We start from the raw sequence: 21,327 nt of genomic DNA on the forward strand, positions 1-21,327 counted from the left end.
GAAGTCATTTGTAAATATGTCTGACAACCACTGAGCTTTCTGAGCTCCCACTGAATTTTTTCCCCATTCTTGGGTGATTATCTCATTCTCTCTGATTATTTTCATATATATATATATATATATATATGCGCATTGTGTGTGTGTGTATATATATATGTATGTATATATGTGTATATATATATACATACATATATATGTGTGTGTGTGTGTGTATTTGAATGCTCTCAATTCACCTCTTTATCAGAAATAGCCTTATGACGCATAATAATGACCCTTTTCTGGAATCAGCACTGTCCAAGAGAACTTTCAGTGATGACTGAAATGTTTCATACCTGCTCTGTCCCATATAGCAGCCACTAGCCAAATAAGGATATTGAGCACCTGAAATGTAGCTTGCTGGGTGACTAAGGAACTGAATTTTAAATTGTAGTTAATTTAAATTTAAATAGCTCCATGTGGTTATTGGCTACTCTTTTGCACAGCACAGTTCCAGATTCTTTTCCCTAGCAGCATTCTCAAGGCTGAGCCCTGGCTAAATTCTACGCACTGATAAGCTTAAAATATAGAAAAGGAAAAGGGCAAAGAACAAATTTTAACAAAATGTGAATATTTAGCATTGTTATACAGTATGCACTCAAAAAAATTACTCATTTGATGAATGAAAAGTGTGTATACAAAAAATGAACAGAAAGCCAATGGGAAATGTGTGTACTTAAGTATATAGTTGGGTGGGAAAAAGGGAGTAATAGAAATACCCCCATCGCCTTCAGTTATGACTCTTGCAATGTTCTGCTCTTCTGGAAAGCATGCACATTACATCTTACCATCTTTGTACATTTTAACCTTATAAATATCACTTATGAATTGTTTGGACCCATATTAGAATAATTAGTACAAAAACAGGAGAGACTAGTGAGAAAAAGAGAACCAAGTTCTCAGCTTGGGGGAAAGTTTTTAGACTGGGGGAAAAGAATCCTACTTTTAACCATAATGCCGAATTGGCACATAGTATGTATTACTGATTTCCCGAATAATTTACCCAAAACTTACCTATAAGATTCAGAACTAGGGGGCAGAAAACCTAGCCTGAGTGTTTTGCAACCATATTCAAGTTAGTATAGCATAAGCAGTGCTTCAGTGCTTCTGTAAGTTTAATGTGAAATCACGTGGGGATTCTTTGGAAGTTAGCAGGATCTGAGTCAGTAGGTCTGGGGTGAAGCCTGAGATTTTTCATTCCTAAGAAGCTCCCAGGTGCTGCGAATGCTTCTGGTCCACAGACAATACATGGAATGGTAAGGATTCTGGCACCAGATGATTTGAGTTTGCATTCTGGTTATGCCATTTACTAGTTTTATATCTGGAGCGAGTTACTGAACTTCTAGGCATCTCAGTTATCTCAGCTGTAAAATGGAGATAAGTAATAGTATCTGCCTCAATAAAATATTCGAAAGAATCAAAGAGGTTAATCCACTTAGAAGAGTGCTTGCCGCCAAATAACACTTTTTTTTTTTTTTTTCTCAGAATAACACTGTTGTATTACTAGAGTACCTGTTCAGTTTCTAAGGGCTGGGAATTAAGGATTTTTACAAGTTTGTTTTTTGGGATATGGGATTTTTTTTTTTTTTACTATTTCTTTACACTTGAAAACAGCAGATTTTGAAGCTTGAGCAAAAGATTTCTTTTTTTTCCTCTCTGGCTTTTTACAACAATTTAATTGTATTATGACTGTATACTAATAAATGAAATTATTTAATAGCTTATCTGGCAGTAAAGAAGCATGCTTATTCAACATGACTTTTGACCTATATATTTACCATAATCAGTGGGAGTGAAGGCACTGAAAGGAAATGAGAGAATACAGTAAAAGCAGTTAAAAACAAAACAAAAAACCTTTGTTTACATGACAATTACTTAATTTTAAAGGGGTGAAATGAAATTCATTTTTGAAAGGTAATTCTTTTATAGATGAGAAAGCAAGCAATTTCAGAAGTACGCACATTGAAAGCTGAACTGGCACAAAATAAAATGAATTTGTCTTTACAGCCTCAATTAGGTATGTTAATTTAAAATTTTTATTTCTCTGAAAATTAAATATTTATTTGAAACAGATTTGTTTAACCTTTGTTCTCCTTGGCAATGTTTCATGTAAATCATTAGGTTTACATCTTTTCACTTTCCATGTATGTATTACAAAGGGTTTCAGGAAATGCTAGATATATAAAAGCAAAATGGTAGTAGGTATTTGGTTATTTTTAATGGTTTCAAATCTGTTACATATAGTGACAGTACTATATTTCATACTTTTCATTTTGAAATAGTCTTAAAATTTAATAACTGTACAATTGACTATAAAATAGCTGTAAATATGACTATAAATTTTAATCATTAAAAAACCATATCATTTAGTAAATATTCACATATTGCATGTAAATAGAGACAGTTTAATTTATTCATTGTATTTTAATTAAAACAATCTGGAAATATAAAACAATAGGGATATTGAACTTGCATCTAGAGCTATGATAGAATTTAGTGTCTAAGAAGTTAAATATTTTTAGTAATTTATTTTGGAAATACAAAGACATTAGAAATTCAGCAAATGTATAGAAAATGGTTGGTTCCACAATGCCGTAAATAATTGTGTAAGTATGAAATGAAATATTCTCATAAAAAAATGACTGAATCATCATTTCTTTAAATTTGGAGGGGAAAAAATGTGCAGGGAAGGCAGAATTTATGTAACTCCAGACTTCAAGGATGCAATCTTTTAATCTAAGAATTTATAGGGAAAAATGTAAGTACAACACAGTGTTCTTCTAAATTGCCTTGAGAAAGAAAATAGAGACCTCTGTACATTTAGAAAAGTTCTTTGCACAAAAATGTCTTAAAGTTTTAGAAAGCAACTACTTGAGAAACCAATGTCTTTAAATAGTTAAAAGTAAAATGCAGACATATAAAAAAAAATTTAACTATGAAAAAAAACTAGCCAAGAAATAAAGCATAGATGTCCGTAAGTAAAGGAATATGAATAATGGAAGAGTAAATGATCATGGATAGAATCAGGTTCAGCAGCAAGCTTTTCCTGTTTTAAGTAAATGTCAGATATAACCTGATGAAAAATAATATAGCTGGAAAATATTAGGTAGCTCTAACCTACTAATTCCAAATAGTACCAATTTGACTTTTTGTATTTTGTGAGTATTTTAATCCTTATATTCTTTTTTTTAATTCTCTTCAGAGTTAAGTGAGTTTAATTCAAGAGAATGTGAGTACTATACAGAATCAGGGAGCATAAAATTATTTCAGGAGTTCAACTAACCTAAAAAGGATACACTTAAATGGCAGGTTTTAAATTCAGATTTACACCCCCCACCCCAAAAAAAAAAAATTGCAGAACAACTGATTCTCAATGACTAGGTTTTAAAAAATCTATTCTAGGCAAACATACGACTTCAAATTTGCATATTTTAAAAATTAGGATTGATTTTTAAGCCTATATTTTAGTATCATTGGGAAAAATTTAGCATACTAAAATTCTCAAAGCAATTGTTCCTACTTGATTAAAATACATATTAAAAACATATACTATTTAAATACATAGAGGAATATTTAATATGATAAGTTGACGTATTTATTTTATGTTTCTGGACACTGAACATACATGTATATATATTTCAAATTTAAAAAACAAACAAAGAATATATTTGTTTTTGAGTACACTAATAACTACAATATATAGCAACAAGAAAAAATGTGTACATTTTTTATTTCTTTGAAACTAGCTCTGTTTATACAGATAATATTCTAAATCTTAATTGTTTAACAAAAGATGTTCCTGTTTATATAGTTGGTTTTAAGGCTTTCCACATTTCTTCAGATTGCTGTTTGGCTACAGCATCTCCAGAGTAGTCGAGACAGTTTGCATGCCACATGCCAATGCCGCGTAAGCCACGCGTTTGTGTATACGCTGCCTTTAAAGAAATGCTCTGCGGGTTATCATACCACACTTGATGGATACGGCCAGCAGCATCCTATATGAATAAATGAAATTGGAAATTTTAAGTATTAGTACAATAAGACGGAAACACATTTCTTAAATCTAATGATTCAAAAAGGATACAATGAAATCATAAAATTTTAGGGCACAATACTTTCCAGCTCTAGGATTCCATGGTTCTACATGTGATGCTTGCTAGATATCATCACTTGTGGCACTTTTACAACAGCAGAGATTACACAAATGAACCTCCTAACATATTTCATTTAAGGCCCTTCTCATGCCCTAAGAGTCCTTCCTTCTCTGGTCTGATGATTATCAACCAAGATGTACATCTGAGTCACTTGTGGAGCTTTTAACAAATACAGATTCCCGGGACCCATACCACACGGAACCTACTGAATCAGAACCTTCCAGGGTCAGTGCTAGAACACGTTTGTTTTGCGTTTTATGTTCTCGTAGGTAATTCTGATGTGCACCACGGTTAAGGAGGACCACTGCTCTGGTCCTGTGATGCCAGCTTATACACTTTTTTGTAGTCCCTACAGTTCCTGGAAATATGCTTGGTTAGGAGCTCAACAGATGCTTTTGTTAATGACAAAACAGTTAAATCAAAAGGTAATGGCAAGAGACGAGGAAATTAACTCCTTTTCTTGGTCTTACAGTATTGATTCTAGAGCCTGTCAGGTCTGGACTCCATGGTGCCTTAAGCTCACAGCTGATGAAGAACCATGAACTAGAAAATGGTCTTCAGCTCACCTTCCACCTATAAAGTCCTTTTCCCAAACAACACCTGCCTCCATCTAGTAATAACACAGCCTCTCTTAGAAGGTATAGAAGTTATGAGATAAGGAAGAAAGGAAGGAGGAAAGGAGCAAATCTAGGCAAATAGAGAAGGGAAAAAAATAGGACGCAAAAAATAGAATGACCTGTAATTAATTAAAAATAATTACTCCGTTTTATATACATCTGCGAAAGTTTTTGTTCTCAACAAATACCAGTAACATTGTTTGCATGGTAGCACCACTGGAATTAGAATAGTCTCCTGAAATGACGACTTTGAAGGGCAATAGTCACTGGGTAAATGAATAAACTGTGGCATATTTTAGTAAACTCATTACATACAAGCATGTCTTATACTACATCTTATATTCCGTTCTTTAAAATAATACTTAGAACTAGAAAAAGCCATGCATGCTCTAGTAATAATTGTGATTCACTATTACAAGGCAACTGGTAGAACTTGCACCTAAATATAGAAATATTTATTTTTGAGGATTTGGGAGCAAACCCAAATACATGTACTTTTCAATGTTGCTTGCCATCGTATTAGCTAGTACTTTGAGCCTTTTGATACTGGTAAGAAATTTCAAATGTCTCAAAACAGTGAATGATCAAAGGATGCATCACTGAGTATAAATAAGATAGATACACACACGGTGAAGGCATAGATGCCTTCAAGAATATCAAGTTCAAGATGAAGTTGCTATTGCCAAGACAGCATAAGAAGGCAGAATGAGTCTCTTCAATCACAGCAGAAACTTGATTTTAGTGGCTAAGAATTTCACAATGAATAAAAGAGGAACAAAAGAGTTATAACTAGATTATCGTCTAAAGTGCCATTGAATGAATGGCCTTGAAGGCCGATCAAAATGTTTCCTGAATTATAACATCTTAAAGAAGGTGTCTTCTTATTCATTAAGGAAAAAAATACTAAGAAATATTAATTTCTAAACTATAAATGGTTACATACAGTCTTTACCAAATTGATATCCATGAAACACTCTTCCTCATACATGTTTCTAAGAGGGCTGGGAAACAAGGTTCTATGTTAAACAATTAAATGGTTTATGTAGTACATCACTTTTCAAATTCTTTAATATAATGTTGTACATTATAAATCTCTAAGAAGGACATACAGTATCTCTGCATTGTTTTCAAAATATTTGGCCATGGTATATGTGTGTATATTTCTGTGTGTCTATGTGTGTAATACTAACAGTTCCCAGGACTGAGTTCTATAAATACTTTTGGGCAAAGATAAGGTTACAGTATGCTGTAGCTTAATAAATAAGTATATACTTTAGATTCTAAAGTTAAGAAGAAAACTCTACAGTAAAGCTTCTTATATAATTCATATACAGGCATATATAGATGTATATCAATTATAATTTATTAAATGTGTACATTTGCAGTCATTTTTTAAAAAAGTACTAGACCATTAGTTAAAAATACAAATTCACAGGAATTAACTTACAGCATATTATCTTAGAGATATTTATACAGTAACATAATCGAAAGTCAATACAAAGATGGTCTGTATTTAGGTTTTCGAGATGTGGAAAAGTTTTTATTATGCTAAAGGTAAATTATGAAAAATACAACTTTTCTTTGGCTCTTTGGTATTGCAATTCCTATTTATCAAACAGTAACGGACAGAAATGCTAATCATTCATTCACTCCATTTATTCAAGTCTGTAATGTTTCAGTCTCCAATTTTAACATTGTTTGTAATTTGTCTAATGTCACGTCGTTTGACCAAATTATGAAATAATTTTGAAACGATGCCATTTTCCATTGTACAATCCACAATGGCACATCTCTTGTCCTCAGCCTCATTCCTCTCTAATAAGAGCCTCATCAGAGTCTTTATCTACTTTGAAATGGAGGCTGTCAGAGCTGGCAACCAGTTTTGGCCCAAAGCTCTTTTAGAAGCCACAGTCGTCATACATGTTTGTCAAGTATTAAGGAAATCCTGTTTGTGAAATGCGTGTTTTTATGATGTCATTTATAGTAACAAGTGGCCTATGCAGAGCAGTTCCACTATGAGCATAACTTGAGTTGCCCACCAGGGAAGTAAGAAAGATTACTGATTACACAAATGAAAGGCAGGTTTACTCATGTAAACAGAAGTTTGTATACTATACCCTAAAAGAAAACTAGTAGAAATTCTCCATAACTAATATGTAATTATGAAAATATTCGATTATGAAAACTTATAGAAATAAATGTTCATAACTTATGAGAAGTCTTACTTTATAGTTATAATAAGGAGCCTTTTGACCTTCATCCCACTGGATTCCAGAAATAGAACTGTTTACTTGCTTCATAATCATCTTATAGGGCACCTGACGTCCTGCTGCATCACTACAAGGAGCCCCCCGGAAAGGGACTTTTGCAATGGTACAAACATGATCCTAGAAATGCAAAAATGTTCTTGTTATAGGTTATCAACTAAGAATATGTTAAAAGATAAATCAGAAAATATAGTCAAAACTATTTATTAAAAATATATACTGTAAATAGATATCCTGACTATACAGTATAAAAATTAAATTTTATTATTAAATGAAATATATAACATTCAGAAACTTTCATGGGATTAAACAATAATAACCTCTCTACGTTTTAGTCTAAAACTGTATTTCAGAAATTCTAAAGTTTACATATTCTATATAGAGAGAAATTTATATATATGAAAAACACAAGTTCTAAAAAAGCAAAAGAAAGAGAAAAAAAATCACAAGAAATGAGCTGTTCTTACCTCCGATAAAGTCAGGCAGGTATAATCATAACCGTACCAGGGAACACCCATTACAAGTTTCTTAGGGTTAATGCCCATCTTGATGTAGTCATCATATGCTAATCAAAGACAGACAGAAAAAGCATATTTTTTTCTCTTCCTATGTGTACTAATGTGTTTATTCAGGCTATGCAACCACTCAGAATCTAAGTTTGTAAACATAGTATGTTTATGCAAAATAGTAACGCAGTGTTTCTCTAATGTGATTATAAAAGTCATCTTTAAAAACTTTAAATTCTAAATCACTTTCTAAACCATTTCTTTGGACTAATAAAAGCATTCAAAACAATTAAGATTAACCTGATGCAAAAGTTACAAAATTTAATTCTGGGAAGAATGGCACATTTCAGAAAGGCATGCTCATTATGTCTATTAACTGCTAAGACATGATATATTTCATATTCTGGATTTTAAATTTTCAAAAAAGTTCTGTAAGTCTTGAAACTTTCTGTCTGGGATGACCTCAGAATTTCTTACAGAAAGCACAAGTGTTTCATGTTTTACAAATATCCTGTAAGGAAGAATTACACCTAGGGATAAGATACTCTGTACTACATAATCTGTAGTTATAGGAAACAGAGAAGAAAATGAACAGATTTCTAGAACTATCAATTCCTTTCTTGCCCAGTGCTACAAAATGTTTTCCTCCCAAGAGAAGTTCCAAGACAATCTAGAATGTTGAGAAGTAAATTTGCTACTTTTCAGAGCCTTTAAAGTCATTGTGTACTTAAATATCCAAGAGAGGGGTGAGGTATTTGGGAACACTATATTAAATAATTACTTTTTAACTGTTACAGAATTAAATTGTTTTTTCAAATTTTTCATAGTATGTGCTTGTGATGAGACTATTCTGTCCAAACAATTATGACACGATAAAATGAGGCCAGGTCCTAAGATTTCACCTCTATATGAAAAAGAAAAGATTTTTTATTTATTAACCAATCAACACTTAAGTCAATGCCAGCTACCCCAGAAAATTTCACTTGAGTGCAAAAGATAGCAAGCAACCTTTTATTTAATTAGCTGATGTGCTACAAACCAGTCCAAACTGTGGGAAGGATAATGCAAAGTCCAACTCATATGAATGACGGATCAGAAGTACCTGTAATTCTAATGATATCATTTTTAATATAGCTTGGGTACTAATATAAATGCCAAATAAGATAAAGCCATCCTATCATGTATAGAAAATACATCAAACTATCTTTGCTTTTAAATTATTTATCATTGGTTATTTCAACAAAAATATCCTGTCAAATTCTAGATAAACAAATATCTTCTTCTTGTAATTTTGAGAGAAGAGAGTTGACTTGAGGATAAACACATGCTTGAGTCCCAATTATATAATATTTAATAGCTGTGCAATCAGGAGAACTTAACACCCTCATCTCATCAAAAATAGATGGTTGGTAATAACATACTTGTCCCACATGATTTTTAGAAGAATTAAGTGAAAACTTTAAAACTTTTTGTAAACTTTAAAGGTCTCTAAATTAATTGCTTTTCATATGTTTCAAGAAAGCGTTACAAATGGAAGAGGTATACAAATGACTTAGCAATACTAAAAGATATATTAATGTCTGAGGTTATGGGATTAATATTACTAATGATCATTTTGGTGTATTCTTACCAGTTAATGTCTGATTATAGGGAGCATTGGCTGCTGCAATACATTCTGACCAGACCTGACTTTGTTCATCATAAGACATGACAAAGAGAAAGTCACAAGCGTCTGCAATTCCAGTATAATTATAGCACCTTCTGTCTATGCACTTTGGAGACCAAGCTACATCAAATGTTACCTGTGGAGAAACGCATGCAGTTTTACGTGACATGGTCAAATATGCATTATTATATCAGATATTTTGTTGAATATATATGTTCTTGCCTCATACTACCCAAGAAAACAGAACTGCTTACATATATAAATGTAGAATTTGAACACAGAGAACTAAAACTAGAACAGTTCTAAGAAATATATTTTTAGCCAACAGGACTGACCCAGACATATACTTGGACAATGATTTAGACATATATTGGACAATGGACCTATATTTGGACCCAACATATTGGGACATATACAGTGACCAGGAGCCAGAGTGCTGTGTAGAAGAGGATTTTTAAACTCAAATATCTTCAGAGGCTTGACTGGTAACTCAGCTGATGGAAAGAAACAGGTGTAATGACAGTAGGGTAGGATGAGGCCTGTAAGCAACTGGGAAGTAAAAGCACACTAGAAGAATTCAAATACAACAGTTTTTAAAAATATACTGGCTAAAGTGGACGTTTGTTGGCACAAGCTGACTGGCCTGTGTGGGAAGATTGAGCCCCTGATTTATAACTACATCATAAGTTAGTTTCAGTCCAACCTTACAGTGGTGTTTTATAGCTACATGTGTAGATAGTCAACTCGAAATGTTGAACAAATCACTTAAATGGTCTTATTTTATGGAACTATTCCAATAAAATTTGAGTGATACATTCTATTATTTTGAATGGTGAGCCAGTCTGCCACAAGATATTTTTTGCTTTTAAGATATTTATTGCCTTAACCAAATATTAATCAGTCTTATTTTATATGTGTGTAAATGTTCTAACGCTTCATTAAAAATTTTTTTTCATAATTTGGCTCTCAATAAACCCATTGATTAATTATTACAAACAATTGATACTTCAGTTAAAATTTTTACACTTTGGCAAGTTTATGCTATTCTTTTTAGGACTTTCTCAAAGTTCTCTCTATAATTCTCTGAGTATTAGCACTAAAGGAAGCTCTGCTTTACAAGCGTAAGCTTTCCTTAATAGTTCTCCAGCAAAATAGTTTATAAAGTGAAATATTTACATATGGACCTCATTTTATCACAACCTCCTATTACAAAATGGAGCCATATATACTGTCATAAAGGAGAAACTAACAAGCTGGTAAGTTTCAAATCCATTTTGTTAGCCCTTATCTATCTCCTGAGTATTAAGAGTTATTTTCACCTCATTTCATAGTTCATCTCATATTTCTGAGAAGGCAATATTAATATTTCAGACAAGAAATCAAGACTTTGTTTCTAATCTTGGCTCTGTTATAACTAAATCTATGTAACATAAAACATCTGAATGTGTGTTCCTACCTATAAAAATGAGGATGTAGAAAGAACTCAAGAGCGTTTCTAGCTCTTTAATTCTCTGACCACAATTCTGTAATCTTAAATTATCTTTTCTCCAAAATACATTTCTCCTTCCAGAGTCTTTTTCAGTCATTTATTTTCTGGCAACCAGTTCAAGAACCTTTGGGCCATTTTCTGACTTCTTTTCCCTACACACCATCACTAATCTCACATTTTCCTTTGGGTGGCTTATCACAATTGGTTAGCCCTTCCTTTCTACTAACTAATTAATTCAATAAACATTTACTGAACACTTGCTGAGTGTTAGGGTTATGCCATCATCCCAATCCAAACCACAAAACCCGGTATTGTTTTACGAGATTAGTCCTTACTTTCCTTAGTCCTTAGTCTCCCTTTCTCCTCTAGATTATTTTACAAACTACTATACAATATTCTTTCCACTTTGTACACATGTAACTTGTTACTTACAGAATAAAATGCATATTCTTCATTCTGATATTCTGGATCTTCCACAATCTGGCCTATCTTGGCAACTGTGCTTCCCACTAATTTACCTACGTAACGTGAACTTGACATAGTAGCCCAAATTTGTCTGCTTGCCCCTCAAACATGGAAATAGATATTCCTACTGCAGAGTCTTTGCTCAATCTCTTCCTCCTTACCTTTTCACTATAGTTTAATCAGTACTAGCAAATACGAGTAGGTTATTTCCCACACTAATTCTAATCCATTAATAACAGCAATCTAGAGAATGAGGAAAAAGATTTTGAGACCAAGCTATGTGATGAGAGGAGTTTGGTAACCTGCCTACCAGGTATTTGCTTTTCTTGATCTAAATTGTACTCATCTGAAAAGCTGAATTCCACACTGACAAAAACTTCCCTACTTGCATAAAGTCACAGAGATATTAATCCTATCATTTATTATTTTCCCAATGATTCTCAAATTCATGTTGACTGTACCAGAATCAGCTAGCACAACTTGACAAAAGCACAGTTCCTAGGCTCTCTCCCAGACTTACTGAATCAATCACGGGGATATTTTTTACAAGCACTCCCTGGTTAATACTATTTATATATTTTACATATATATGTATTTCCTACTTAACTAGATTTTAAATATTTGAAAGGCAGGTAGCATTCATTCACTTTAAACAATTTTTAAACATTTTATAGACATCAAGGAGCTGGTGCCTCTCTTAAATAGAAATCACTGTCTAGCCTAGTAGGGTCTTTTTAGTTTTATTGAGGTATAATGACAAATAAAATTATTATACATTTAAAGTATACAATTTGATGATGATATGTATACATATTGTGAAAGAATTCCCATCATTGAGTAAATTAACACATCTATCACCGTACATATTTACATTTTTTGTAATACTTAAGTTTTACTTTATTAAGAAATTTCAATTATAGAATACGGTATTATAAACTATAATCACTATGTTATATAAACTCTCAGACCTTAGTCATCTTACAACAGAAAGTTTATACCCTGTAACAGCCTCTCCCCATTTCCCCCAGCCTCTGGTAACCACCTACTCTCTGTTTCTTTGAGCTAGAATTTTTTTTTTTTTTTAATCCATACATAGAGAATGCTGTGCAATATCTGCCTTTACCTGTCTGGATTCACAGAGCCTCATGCCCTCCAAGTTATCCATATAATCATAAATGACAGGATTTCGTTCTTATAATTGATTGCTAATTTCACACCACTATAGTCAGAAAAGATGCTTGATGTGATTTCAATCTTCTTAAATTAACTAAGACTTATTTTGTAATCTAACATACGCTGTATCCTGGAAAATGTGCCATGTATGCTTGAGAAGGATGTGTATTCTACTACTGTTGAATGAAATGTTTTATGAATGTCTGTTAGGTCCCATTGATCTACATGCAGTTTCCTTACTGATGCTCTCCTATTAATTATCTGTCTGCATGATGTATCCATAGTTGAAAGTGGAGTACTGAAGTCCCCAGCTATTATTGTATTTCTGTCTTCAGTTATGTTAGCATTTACCTAATATGTTTGGGTGCTTTGATGTTGGGAGCATAAATGTTTATAATTGTCATATCCTCCTGATGACTGGACCCTTTAATAATTATATAATGACTTTTTTGTCTCGTTACAATTTTTGACCTGAAGTCTATTTTACCTGATATAAATACAGCCATCCCTGCTTTCTTTGGGTTTCCATTTGCATGGAATTTGTTTTTCAATCCCTTTATTTGAGTCTTTATGTGTCCTTAAAGCTGAAGTGAATCTCTTACAGGCAGCGTATAATTGGATCTTATTTTTATTTATCCATTCAGCCACTCTATGTCTCCTGATTACAGAATTTCATCGATTCACATTTAAATAATTATTAATAAAGCAATTATTGATTGTAGTATTTGATAGCAATTTACCATGGCCGTTTTGCTAATTGTTTTTTGGCTGTTTTGTAATTCCTTTTTTCCTTTGTTTTCTTCCTCCCTTCCTTTGTGATTTGATGATTTCCTGTAATGACATACATGCTTTCTTTTCCTTTATCCTTTGTGTATCTGTTACAGGTTTTGTTTTGTGGTTATCATAAGGCTTACATAAAAAAAAAAATTTTTTGTAACTATATATGGTGATGGATATTAACTAGACTTACCAGATGATAATTTCACAATATATACAAATATCAAATGATGTCATAACTTAAACAATTTATAACTAATACATATAACTAATATAAATGTTATATGTCAATTGTGCATCAATAAAAAAATTTTTAATTTTGAAAAAATCTTATACAGTCTATTTTAGGTTGATAACAACTTAAAATGCATACAAAATCTCTACATTTATTTATCCTCCCACATTTTATGGTTTTGGTGTCACAATATACATCTTTTTTAAGTAATGTATCTGTTAACAAGTTATTGTAGTTCTAGTTATTTATAATACTTTTGTCTTTTAACCTTTATGCAAGAGTTATAGGTGACTTACCCACAACTATTATAATATTCTGAATATATATTTAACTTTATATTTACCTTTACCCATGATGTGTATACTTTCATACGTTTTTATGTTACTAATTAGCATCCTTTTATTTCAGCTTGAAGAAATCCCTTTAACATTACTTGTAAGCTGGTCTAGTGCTGATGAACTCATTCCACTTTTGTTTGTCTGGAAAATTCTCTCTCCTTCAACACTGAAAGACAGTTTTATCAGGTAGGAGTGTTCTTGCTTGGCCATGTCTTTCTTTTAGAACTTGGAAGATCTCAATCCACTCCCTTCTGGCCTGCAAGGTTTATGCTGAAAAATCCACTGCTTGTCTTATGAGGGGGTTCCTTTGTACATAAGTTGCTTTTCACTTGCTGATTTTAAGATTCTTTCTTTGTCTTTAGCTTTTGACGATTTAATTATAATGCGTCTTGGTATAGGTCTCTCAGGACTTCCTGAATCTGGATGTTTATTTTTTTCCCCCGGTTAGGGAAGTTTCCAGCCTTACTTCTTTGAATAAACTTTCTGCCCCTTTCCCTCTCTCTTCTTTTTTGGGAATCCTTTAAAACATATTTGTCCATGTGATGTGTCTCATATGTCCCTGAGGCTACCTTCACATTTTCATTCCCTTTCCTTTTTACTGCTATGATTAGATGAAATCCACTGCCTTTGAATTTGCTGATCGTTCCTTCTGCTATAGTCTGGTGTTGAATCCCTCTGTTGAATTTTTCAGTTTTCTTATTGTTATTCTTCATTTCTATGATTTCTGTTGAGTACTTTAATATTTTCTAACTCTTTGTTGAAATTCTCATTTTGTTCACGCATTTCTCTGCTGACCTCGGTGAGGCACTTTATGACTTTATTTTGAAATCACTATTGAGTAAATCACTTATTTGATTTTCATTAAAGTCTTTTCCTACTGGTTTATCTTATTCTTTTGTTTGGAAACATATCCCTTTGTTTCTTCATTTTCCTTGACCCTCTGTGTTTACTTCTGTACATTAGATAAACAGCTACCTCTTCCAATCTTGAAAAACTAGTCTTATGTAAGAGATGAAACTTGTCATCAGTCTGGCGTGAGCTCCTGGGTCTCTCTCAAACCTTGGTGATTGTCCAAGTTGCTGTCTTTGTTCTTCTCACTCCCAGTAGGCGAGGGTGCTCCAAGACCCACCAGTGTCCCCCAGGGGAGAATCCCAGTGAGAACCAAGATGCAGGCTGATTAGAAGGTAAACCCTTCGGCTGCTGGGAAAGTGTGCAGTTGAACCCCTTCCCGGAGATGGATGCTTCTTCTTGCTCCCTCTGGGTGGACCCTAAGTGTATAACCTTGGGGGTTCTTACCCCATTTAAAAACTGCTTCTTTGTTTGCTGTAATCCTATGGGACTCATGCATGCAAAGCTTGCTGGCTATGAGAGCTGGGTGATTTAGGGGCCTGTCCCTTGAATGGCAGCCATAAGGTTGGGATGCTATATGTGTGGACATGTTCCTTTCAGGGAGATAGTGGTGACCTGGATTTCGATGTGGTCATTTTCTTAGCCAGCCCACTGCTGGCTCTTCTGAGGCCTGGGGAGGATCACAGTCACTACCTAGATCTGTGCTAATTAGAAGCTAGAAGCTCAGGCAGCAGCTTGGGAAGTACGAGGTCAAACACTTCCAGAAGAAGACTTGGAGCTGCGTGCCTCTGCCTGCACTTCGTGAGCTAAGCCCTGGGGGGCTATCCAGTGTTGGTGCTCAAGTACCCTGGGAGCCTCTTCTTTGTTTGCTACAGTCCTGTGAGCCTCATGAAGGCAAGTCCTATTGGCTTTCAGAGCTGGGTGTTTTGGTGGCCCATCCCTCATGTGGGAGCCTTAAAAGTTGGGGCACTAAATGTGCCCCTCAAGGAGACGCTGGGAGTTGGAGGTGCCCCCCTGATCATACGGTGCTATGTCAGGTGTGAGGTTTCTTGGGAAAGTATGTCTAAACATTTCCCACTAATTGCGATGTGGTCATTTTCTTAGTCATCTGACGTGTAGGAGTCAGTCAGCTGGATTCTGGATTTCACTCTAAAGAAGTTGCTCCATTTGTAGCTGTACATTCTGTGCGTCCATGGGAGGAGGGAAATTCAGGAGCCTCCTATGTCTCCATTTGGTCCAGGATCTCCTAGCCTCGTAGTTCTTAACCATAATCACCGATGAAATTTTTAAAAAATACGGACTCTGGGCTTACCCCAACCTTCTGAATAATAATCTCTGGGAATGTGTTCCTGAGTGTGTGTGTGTGTGTGTGTGTGTGTGTGTGTGTGTGTGTACCTTTTCTAAGACTCCTTGTTACCTTCATGTATCTTGGCCAGGATGGAGAATCACTTATCTGGGGACACTGTATCCTTTGTTACCCATATACTGCCTGGCATGATGCCCGGTGCTGTGATCTGCTCTCCTCATTCTCCCACTGGCAGTGGGGAAGCACCCTGCCTTGTCATAGTTCTGACTAGTTCTATGGAGTTAGTCCTTTGCACCTTAGTGGGCCTGGGGGCTTTACAAGTAATTCAGAGTCTATGGAACATCTGAGACACTTCCCCAGAACTACCCCTCTCTTAGCAAGAGCCATCCCTGCTCTGCACTGAGGAAAGCAGGGCCTGGACGGCTGAGCCCTTCCTGATTCTTGCGGATACTTTCCCTATCAAATACTCCTAACCCTGAAGTAAGCATAAAAGGTGGGGTAATCCACGTTGTATCTTGATGTCCATAGACAACAGATTTATCACACTAAAAATCTGTAAAACTTTTTAATATAACCTCCGAAATTCCAGAAATCTTTTCTAGGACTAAGTGCTGATTTTTTTTCCCACTCAATTACTATAAAACTGAGATTCTATTAATCGTACCTTCACGAATACATTTTGATAGGGATATTACAGGTTTTCCAAAAAATATCAAATGAATTTTTACCTGTGATCCCTCAATTTCACGATGGAAAGAATCTGTAGTTTCTTTGACTAAAGCAGTTAGTGCATGATATTCAGGTGATGAACGATTAACTTCTTGCTCTATGTCTATATTAATTCCATCCATGTATTGTGTTTTGCACAAGTTCACTTGTTGAGCTATCCAGGATGCTCTGAAACTAGGATCAACGATCTCCTTTACCGACACGTCTCCTGGGGAAGAAACATACATCTTCTGTACATACAGGATTTTCACAATTTAGTGACATTTACTTCCCAAACCCATTCCAGGAGAGCAAACCGTCCTTAAAACATCTCTTTATTTTGGAATACTGAGCTGCCAATTGAAATTTTTCAAAGGGAGAAGTAATATACCAAAATAATAAAAAGTCATTATAAATCTCCAAAATAACCGCTATGAATAATTAGTAAAATCATTCTCAAATTAGAAGCAGAAATTGTGGATTAGAATAACCTAAAGGTCATTATGGTAATTAGGAGTCATATTTTCCTCAAAACTATGCACTGGTTTATTTGTTTTTAACACTATCTGTATATGTGAAATGAATTAAAAAGCCCCCAACATTAATTTTCGAATGTTAAAAATATACCAGATGATGTGAAAAGGGAATTTTTTGGATGGTCAGGATAGTAAATGATTCAAGTAAACTTACCAATTGTCTGGACACATCTGGTAAAAACTGCCACTCACCTTTTAGCACCACTCTGGCCCCTTTTGAATGAGCATAGCACATAAGTTCTGGGTCATATTTTCCAAAGACTGCCACAGTTGTAATCTGTGACCAGTCATAAGATTTCCAAGTTTTGTCACCAACGTGAAACACAAAGACCTGCCAGGACAACAGGAATAAGTACCATCACTTAAACCAAGCAGAATATCAAGCCGAAAACCTAAAATAACGTCGATTAAACATCAACCAATGCCAGGCACTGGTGGGCACGGAGAGTACAAAGTGAATAAGACATATGGGTAGGGGGCCATATAATTGGTAGCAGGAGAAATTAGCCAGCCTGGAAAGTAGGGAAAGGTAGGCTAGGAAGAAACAGTGGCAAGTGCCAAGGCCCGAGGCAGAGAGGACGGTGGTTGTGTAACTGAATACTGAGTAGGGCTGAGGCCTAGAATGTGGATTGTGACAGCAGGGGTGAGGCAGACAGTGGAAGGCAGGGCTAAATCATAAAAGGCCTCGAAAATCCCCTTTTGAAAATAGTATTTTATCCTGAAGCCAGTGGTTTTAAAGGAGAAGTTGCATGTTTGCATTTTAGGTATGCATTTCTATATACATTTGAGACAAATCCCTTCAGTTGAAGTAGAAATGGATTCAGAAGAGGCTAAAACTGGAGGCAGAATATCTACTATGGATGTTGTTGGAAGAATCCAGGCAAGAGATGATGGTGACCCAGCCAAAGCTGGGGCGAAGCAGAGACAGGTGAGATAAATGAACAGGTCTGGAAGACCCAGTGGAGCAAATTTCACAGGACTTTGTGACTATCTGAATGAGTGAGACAAGAGAAAGGAAGGAGGTTGGTGACACTCAGGATTCTGGCTGCTGCAGGTGGAGCCATAGATTCTGCATTTCTATGAATGATTTTTGGTGAACTTTACTTTTTAGAATAGCACTCAAGTTAAATTCCAACGAAGCTGATGTTGTTTCTTCAGTATTTTTCCCCACAGAAAATTTTAGAAGCACAGAAGGCTAACTGATCATTTTTATTTATTCCAAATAAGGTGTTAAGTCAATTTTTCAGCAAATACTTATTGAATTCCGTTCAAGTATAGGGAATGTATATTGCTAGGCATTAGTGACAAAGAGGTTAAAAAGAGAGACCAGGTTCATTATTTAATTACAATAGTATTCCGGGCTCCATCAGAATGCAGGGGGGCCATGACAGCGTATAAAGGTTGGGCAGGAAAACTTCCCTGAGGACCATGTACTTAGGATAGGACTGAAATCTAGGTAATGACCTGGACAGAATGAAGGATGAAATCTGGGGAATTGACCTGGGCAGAATGGAGGAGGGGTACCTATGGATAAAAAGAGCATTCTCAGCAGAGGGAACGAAAAACGGCAAAGGTCTCAATTACTTCAGGAGAACTCTGAATTTCTGGAAACAAAAGAAAGTCAATGTGGCTGAAGCACAAAATACTGTAAGTACATGGACTTGGATAAAACTAGTAAGGTAGGTGGTGCTAGGTCAAACAAAGCTTTGTTAGACAACCAAGAATTTTATATTTTACCCTGAGGTCAATGGGAAGCCATTAGAGTATTTTAAGCACGAATGGAGCCTAAACTAAGATTTGCCTTGAGAAATAGGAAAGGCAAGGAGGGGAGGGAGAGAGACAAGGAAGGAGATCATTGGGCCACTGAGTAGAATAGATGGGGAAGGTTCGTGGGGAGATCTAGCTATAAAAATGAAACCGGACATTTCTCAATTTTCCAATCTTGGGAGTTTTTTCTTTCGTTTTCTTTTCACAATTTACTGCATAACTCATTTCTGTTAAGCAACAGTCCACTGATACAATAAAAAGTACAAAATGTGAAATTGAACAGTTCACTGTTTTTGGAGTCACATTTCCATCATGAACCTTTCTCCTGTTTTAATTCTGATAATTAAAATTAGTTTTAAAACATTCTGAGAGCTTGTCATATAATAGAAATCCTGAAAAATATCTGGATGATCCAATTGAAAATATAAGGGAAAAGAGCTACGGAATCTCGTCCTTGTGTTTGAAAAGTATAGAAAATGTCACTAGAGAAAAAGACCATTTACCAGGAACATGCAAATGAACACAATTTTGCTCGTTTGCATAATTGGTTTTCCAAATGCCTACAGACACTGCCTAACCCACTAACAGGTATTGGTGCTACAATAAGTCTTACAGATGTTATGTTTCTACACAGCAGGTTCTCCATAAACACTATCACCACTTTTACTTCATCTCCTAAGCAATGTATATATACTTTTTTTACTGGGCATTTAAATGCCCCAGCCTGAAACTTAATCTGCTAGATTGAGAACTGGCAATTGTCCCTGTCACTACAAAAGAATTGCTCTTTGGACTAACTAAGCCTTTTGACCTGCCTGATGTCCAATTCCTGTGACAGTCATCAAACCAGGCAGTCAGGTAGTTTTCATGTTGCCTCCAAAACAGTTTAATTGAGGTTACTAGAGGCCTTATAAATCGTTAGGTGAATAGAAGTAAAATGGACTGATGGGCCCATTTTTACCACCTTCTTGCGTGGTTTTGAGGTGCCTACAGGAAAGAGCTGGTGGGCACAGCAAAGCCCAGGGAGGCGAAACCTGCTGCCTTCCAGTGTTCCGTTGGAGCGCTGAGATTCTTTCTAACTGAATCCTTCTCTAGGAAACCGATGGGTCTTGCTGCTTAGGGAATACTCGTTATCCTAGCTCCTTGCTTGTAAGACAGAGTGCACTGCAGAGACACAGCGGGTGATGAAAGCAGCTTGTATTTGGAGTCAGACCTGGGTTTGAATCCTTGACTGCCTCTTGCAGGCAGACACTTACTGTGAGACGTGGGAGGAGTTAGTCAACCTCTCTGAGCCCAAGTTCCCTCATCTATAAGATGAAGCAATCCGGAAACAGAACAGCCCGCACGAGTGGTGAAAGTTGGTTTCAGCACCCACACCACCTCTTTTTAAGGCTCGGTTCTACTCTAACTTCTCTCGGGCCTAGAGGACCAGAGTCGGAGCGACAGGCAAGAGGCGCTTACCTCGAAGTCGGGGTGGTGGTGGATGGGTTGGCAGAGCGCTGGATCCTGGCACGGGCAGTTGGCACCAGCCGGGAGCGGCAGCATCAGCAGCAGTGGCAGTAGCAGCAGCGAGGCCATCCCAGGGGCGCTGCTCCGCGGGCGGGCGAGGAGGCGCCAGAGCCTGAGCGCAGGCCTGGACTTGCCGCGGGATCACCTGGCTGTGCGAGCAGGATCCTCAGGCCAGAGCGGGCGGGGACTGACCCTCCACGAGCCGGGAGGGGCGGGGCGGGGAGGGTCTGGGCTGTAGCCAGGGCGGGGTGCGTGTGGGTGGATGAACGTGGAAAGGCCGCTGTGAGTGCTGCCCCCTACAGACCAGTGCTTCGCCTCACAGACGACCAAGTAAATATAATATGTACCGTCTATATGCCCTCTCCCCAACACTCTGTCCCTGTCTTTGGCTTATTGTGGTAGTTGGTGCAATCCTTGTGGAGTCTGAAGGTGAAGCCAAACTGCAGAAGTAGAGGGCCTTGGAAAGAGGCACTGAGCAACATGGTTGGAACGGCCAAAAGATTTTTAAAATACGAATATTCGTTCTGAGTTAACATTGATAGTAATACGATCATCTGATTTCGCTTTTCTCGTGCTTTAAACCTCTAAAATCCTAAGCCCACAAGGACAAGAAGACGACAGCAACAAAATTTCGGAAGCTGGAAAGCACCAAGTATGAGAGGGAAGTGCCCCAAGCCCCAACAATGGGGAAAGCTAAGAAACAACCCAATTTAAACCATCGACTCCTTGAAAGTTTGTGGAACTGCAAGGGGTGCTACGGGAGTTAGCATTGAAGGGGAGGTAGGGGTATTTCTGAAAATAAGGGGAATTAGGTGAAAACTGCTTTCGAAGCAGTTTTAGATCTCTAGATTTTTTTTCTCTAGACTTATGTCTCTTGGCAGCTGCCCCTTTCCACCTAGGCTGAAGTTTTGAGGTGGAATTCTCTGGAG

At 36.2% G+C, this 21,327-nt stretch overlaps 2 protein-coding genes across 8 annotated transcripts in view; one reads left to right on the top strand and one right to left on the bottom strand.

Annotated features, from left to right (window-relative positions):
- Positions 1–21,327, top strand: part of SPATA1 (spermatogenesis associated 1) — a 69,200-nt gene that overhangs the window by 29,839 nt on the left and 18,034 nt on the right. For 4 of the 7 annotated variants that reach the window (XM_088791250.1, XM_088791249.1, XM_074335056.2 and 1 more), the window contains 2 exons: positions 1,966–2,053; positions 9,231–13,480. The exons of 1 other annotated variant lie outside the window; for it this stretch is intronic. In XM_088791250.1, the coding sequence (XP_088647376.1) occupies positions 1,966–2,053; positions 9,231–9,259 (117 nt within the window). In that variant the 3' untranslated portion in view covers positions 9,260–13,480. Of the gene's footprint in view, positions 1–1,965; positions 2,054–9,230; positions 13,481–13,793; positions 13,831–21,327 lie in introns of those variants that run through there. 2 more of the 7 variants (XM_088791251.1, XM_074335057.2) reach the window with 2 other exon arrangements.
- Positions 2,050–20,611, bottom strand: CTBS (chitobiase). The gene is made up of 7 exons (XM_074335059.2): positions 20,351–20,611; positions 17,315–17,453; positions 16,607–16,815; positions 9,211–9,382; positions 7,542–7,639; positions 7,033–7,194; positions 2,050–4,031 (listed from the first exon to the last, which is right to left on the bottom strand). Exons 1-7 carry the CDS (start codon positions 20,465–20,467, stop codon positions 3,840–3,842), a joined length of 1,089 nt encoding a protein of 362 aa, XP_074191160.2. The 5' UTR covers positions 20,468–20,611; the 3' UTR covers positions 2,050–3,839.

This window comes from Rhinolophus sinicus, chromosome 14 (genome assembly GCF_057876585.1).
Source record: "Rhinolophus sinicus isolate RSI-liver-muscle chromosome 14, RSI-T2T, whole genome shotgun sequence".
In the NCBI taxonomy this organism is placed as follows: domain Eukaryota; kingdom Metazoa; phylum Chordata; class Mammalia; order Chiroptera; family Rhinolophidae; genus Rhinolophus; species Rhinolophus sinicus.

Excerpts from the sequence above, each read along its gene's own strand:
- CTBS (XM_074335059.2), bottom strand. The coding sequence starts at position 20,467 with ATGGCCTCGCTGCTGCTACTGCCACTGCTGCTGATGCTGCCGCTCCCG. Across the intron at positions 7,195-7,541 it reads CCTGCCTGACTTTATCGGAG|GATCATGTTTGTACCATTGC; the intron begins GTAAGAACAGCT and ends TTGCATTTCTAG. Across the intron at positions 4,032-7,032 it reads CTCCTTATTATAACTATAAA|GATGCTGCTGGCCGTATCCA; the intron begins GTAAGACTTCTC and ends TTATTCATATAG.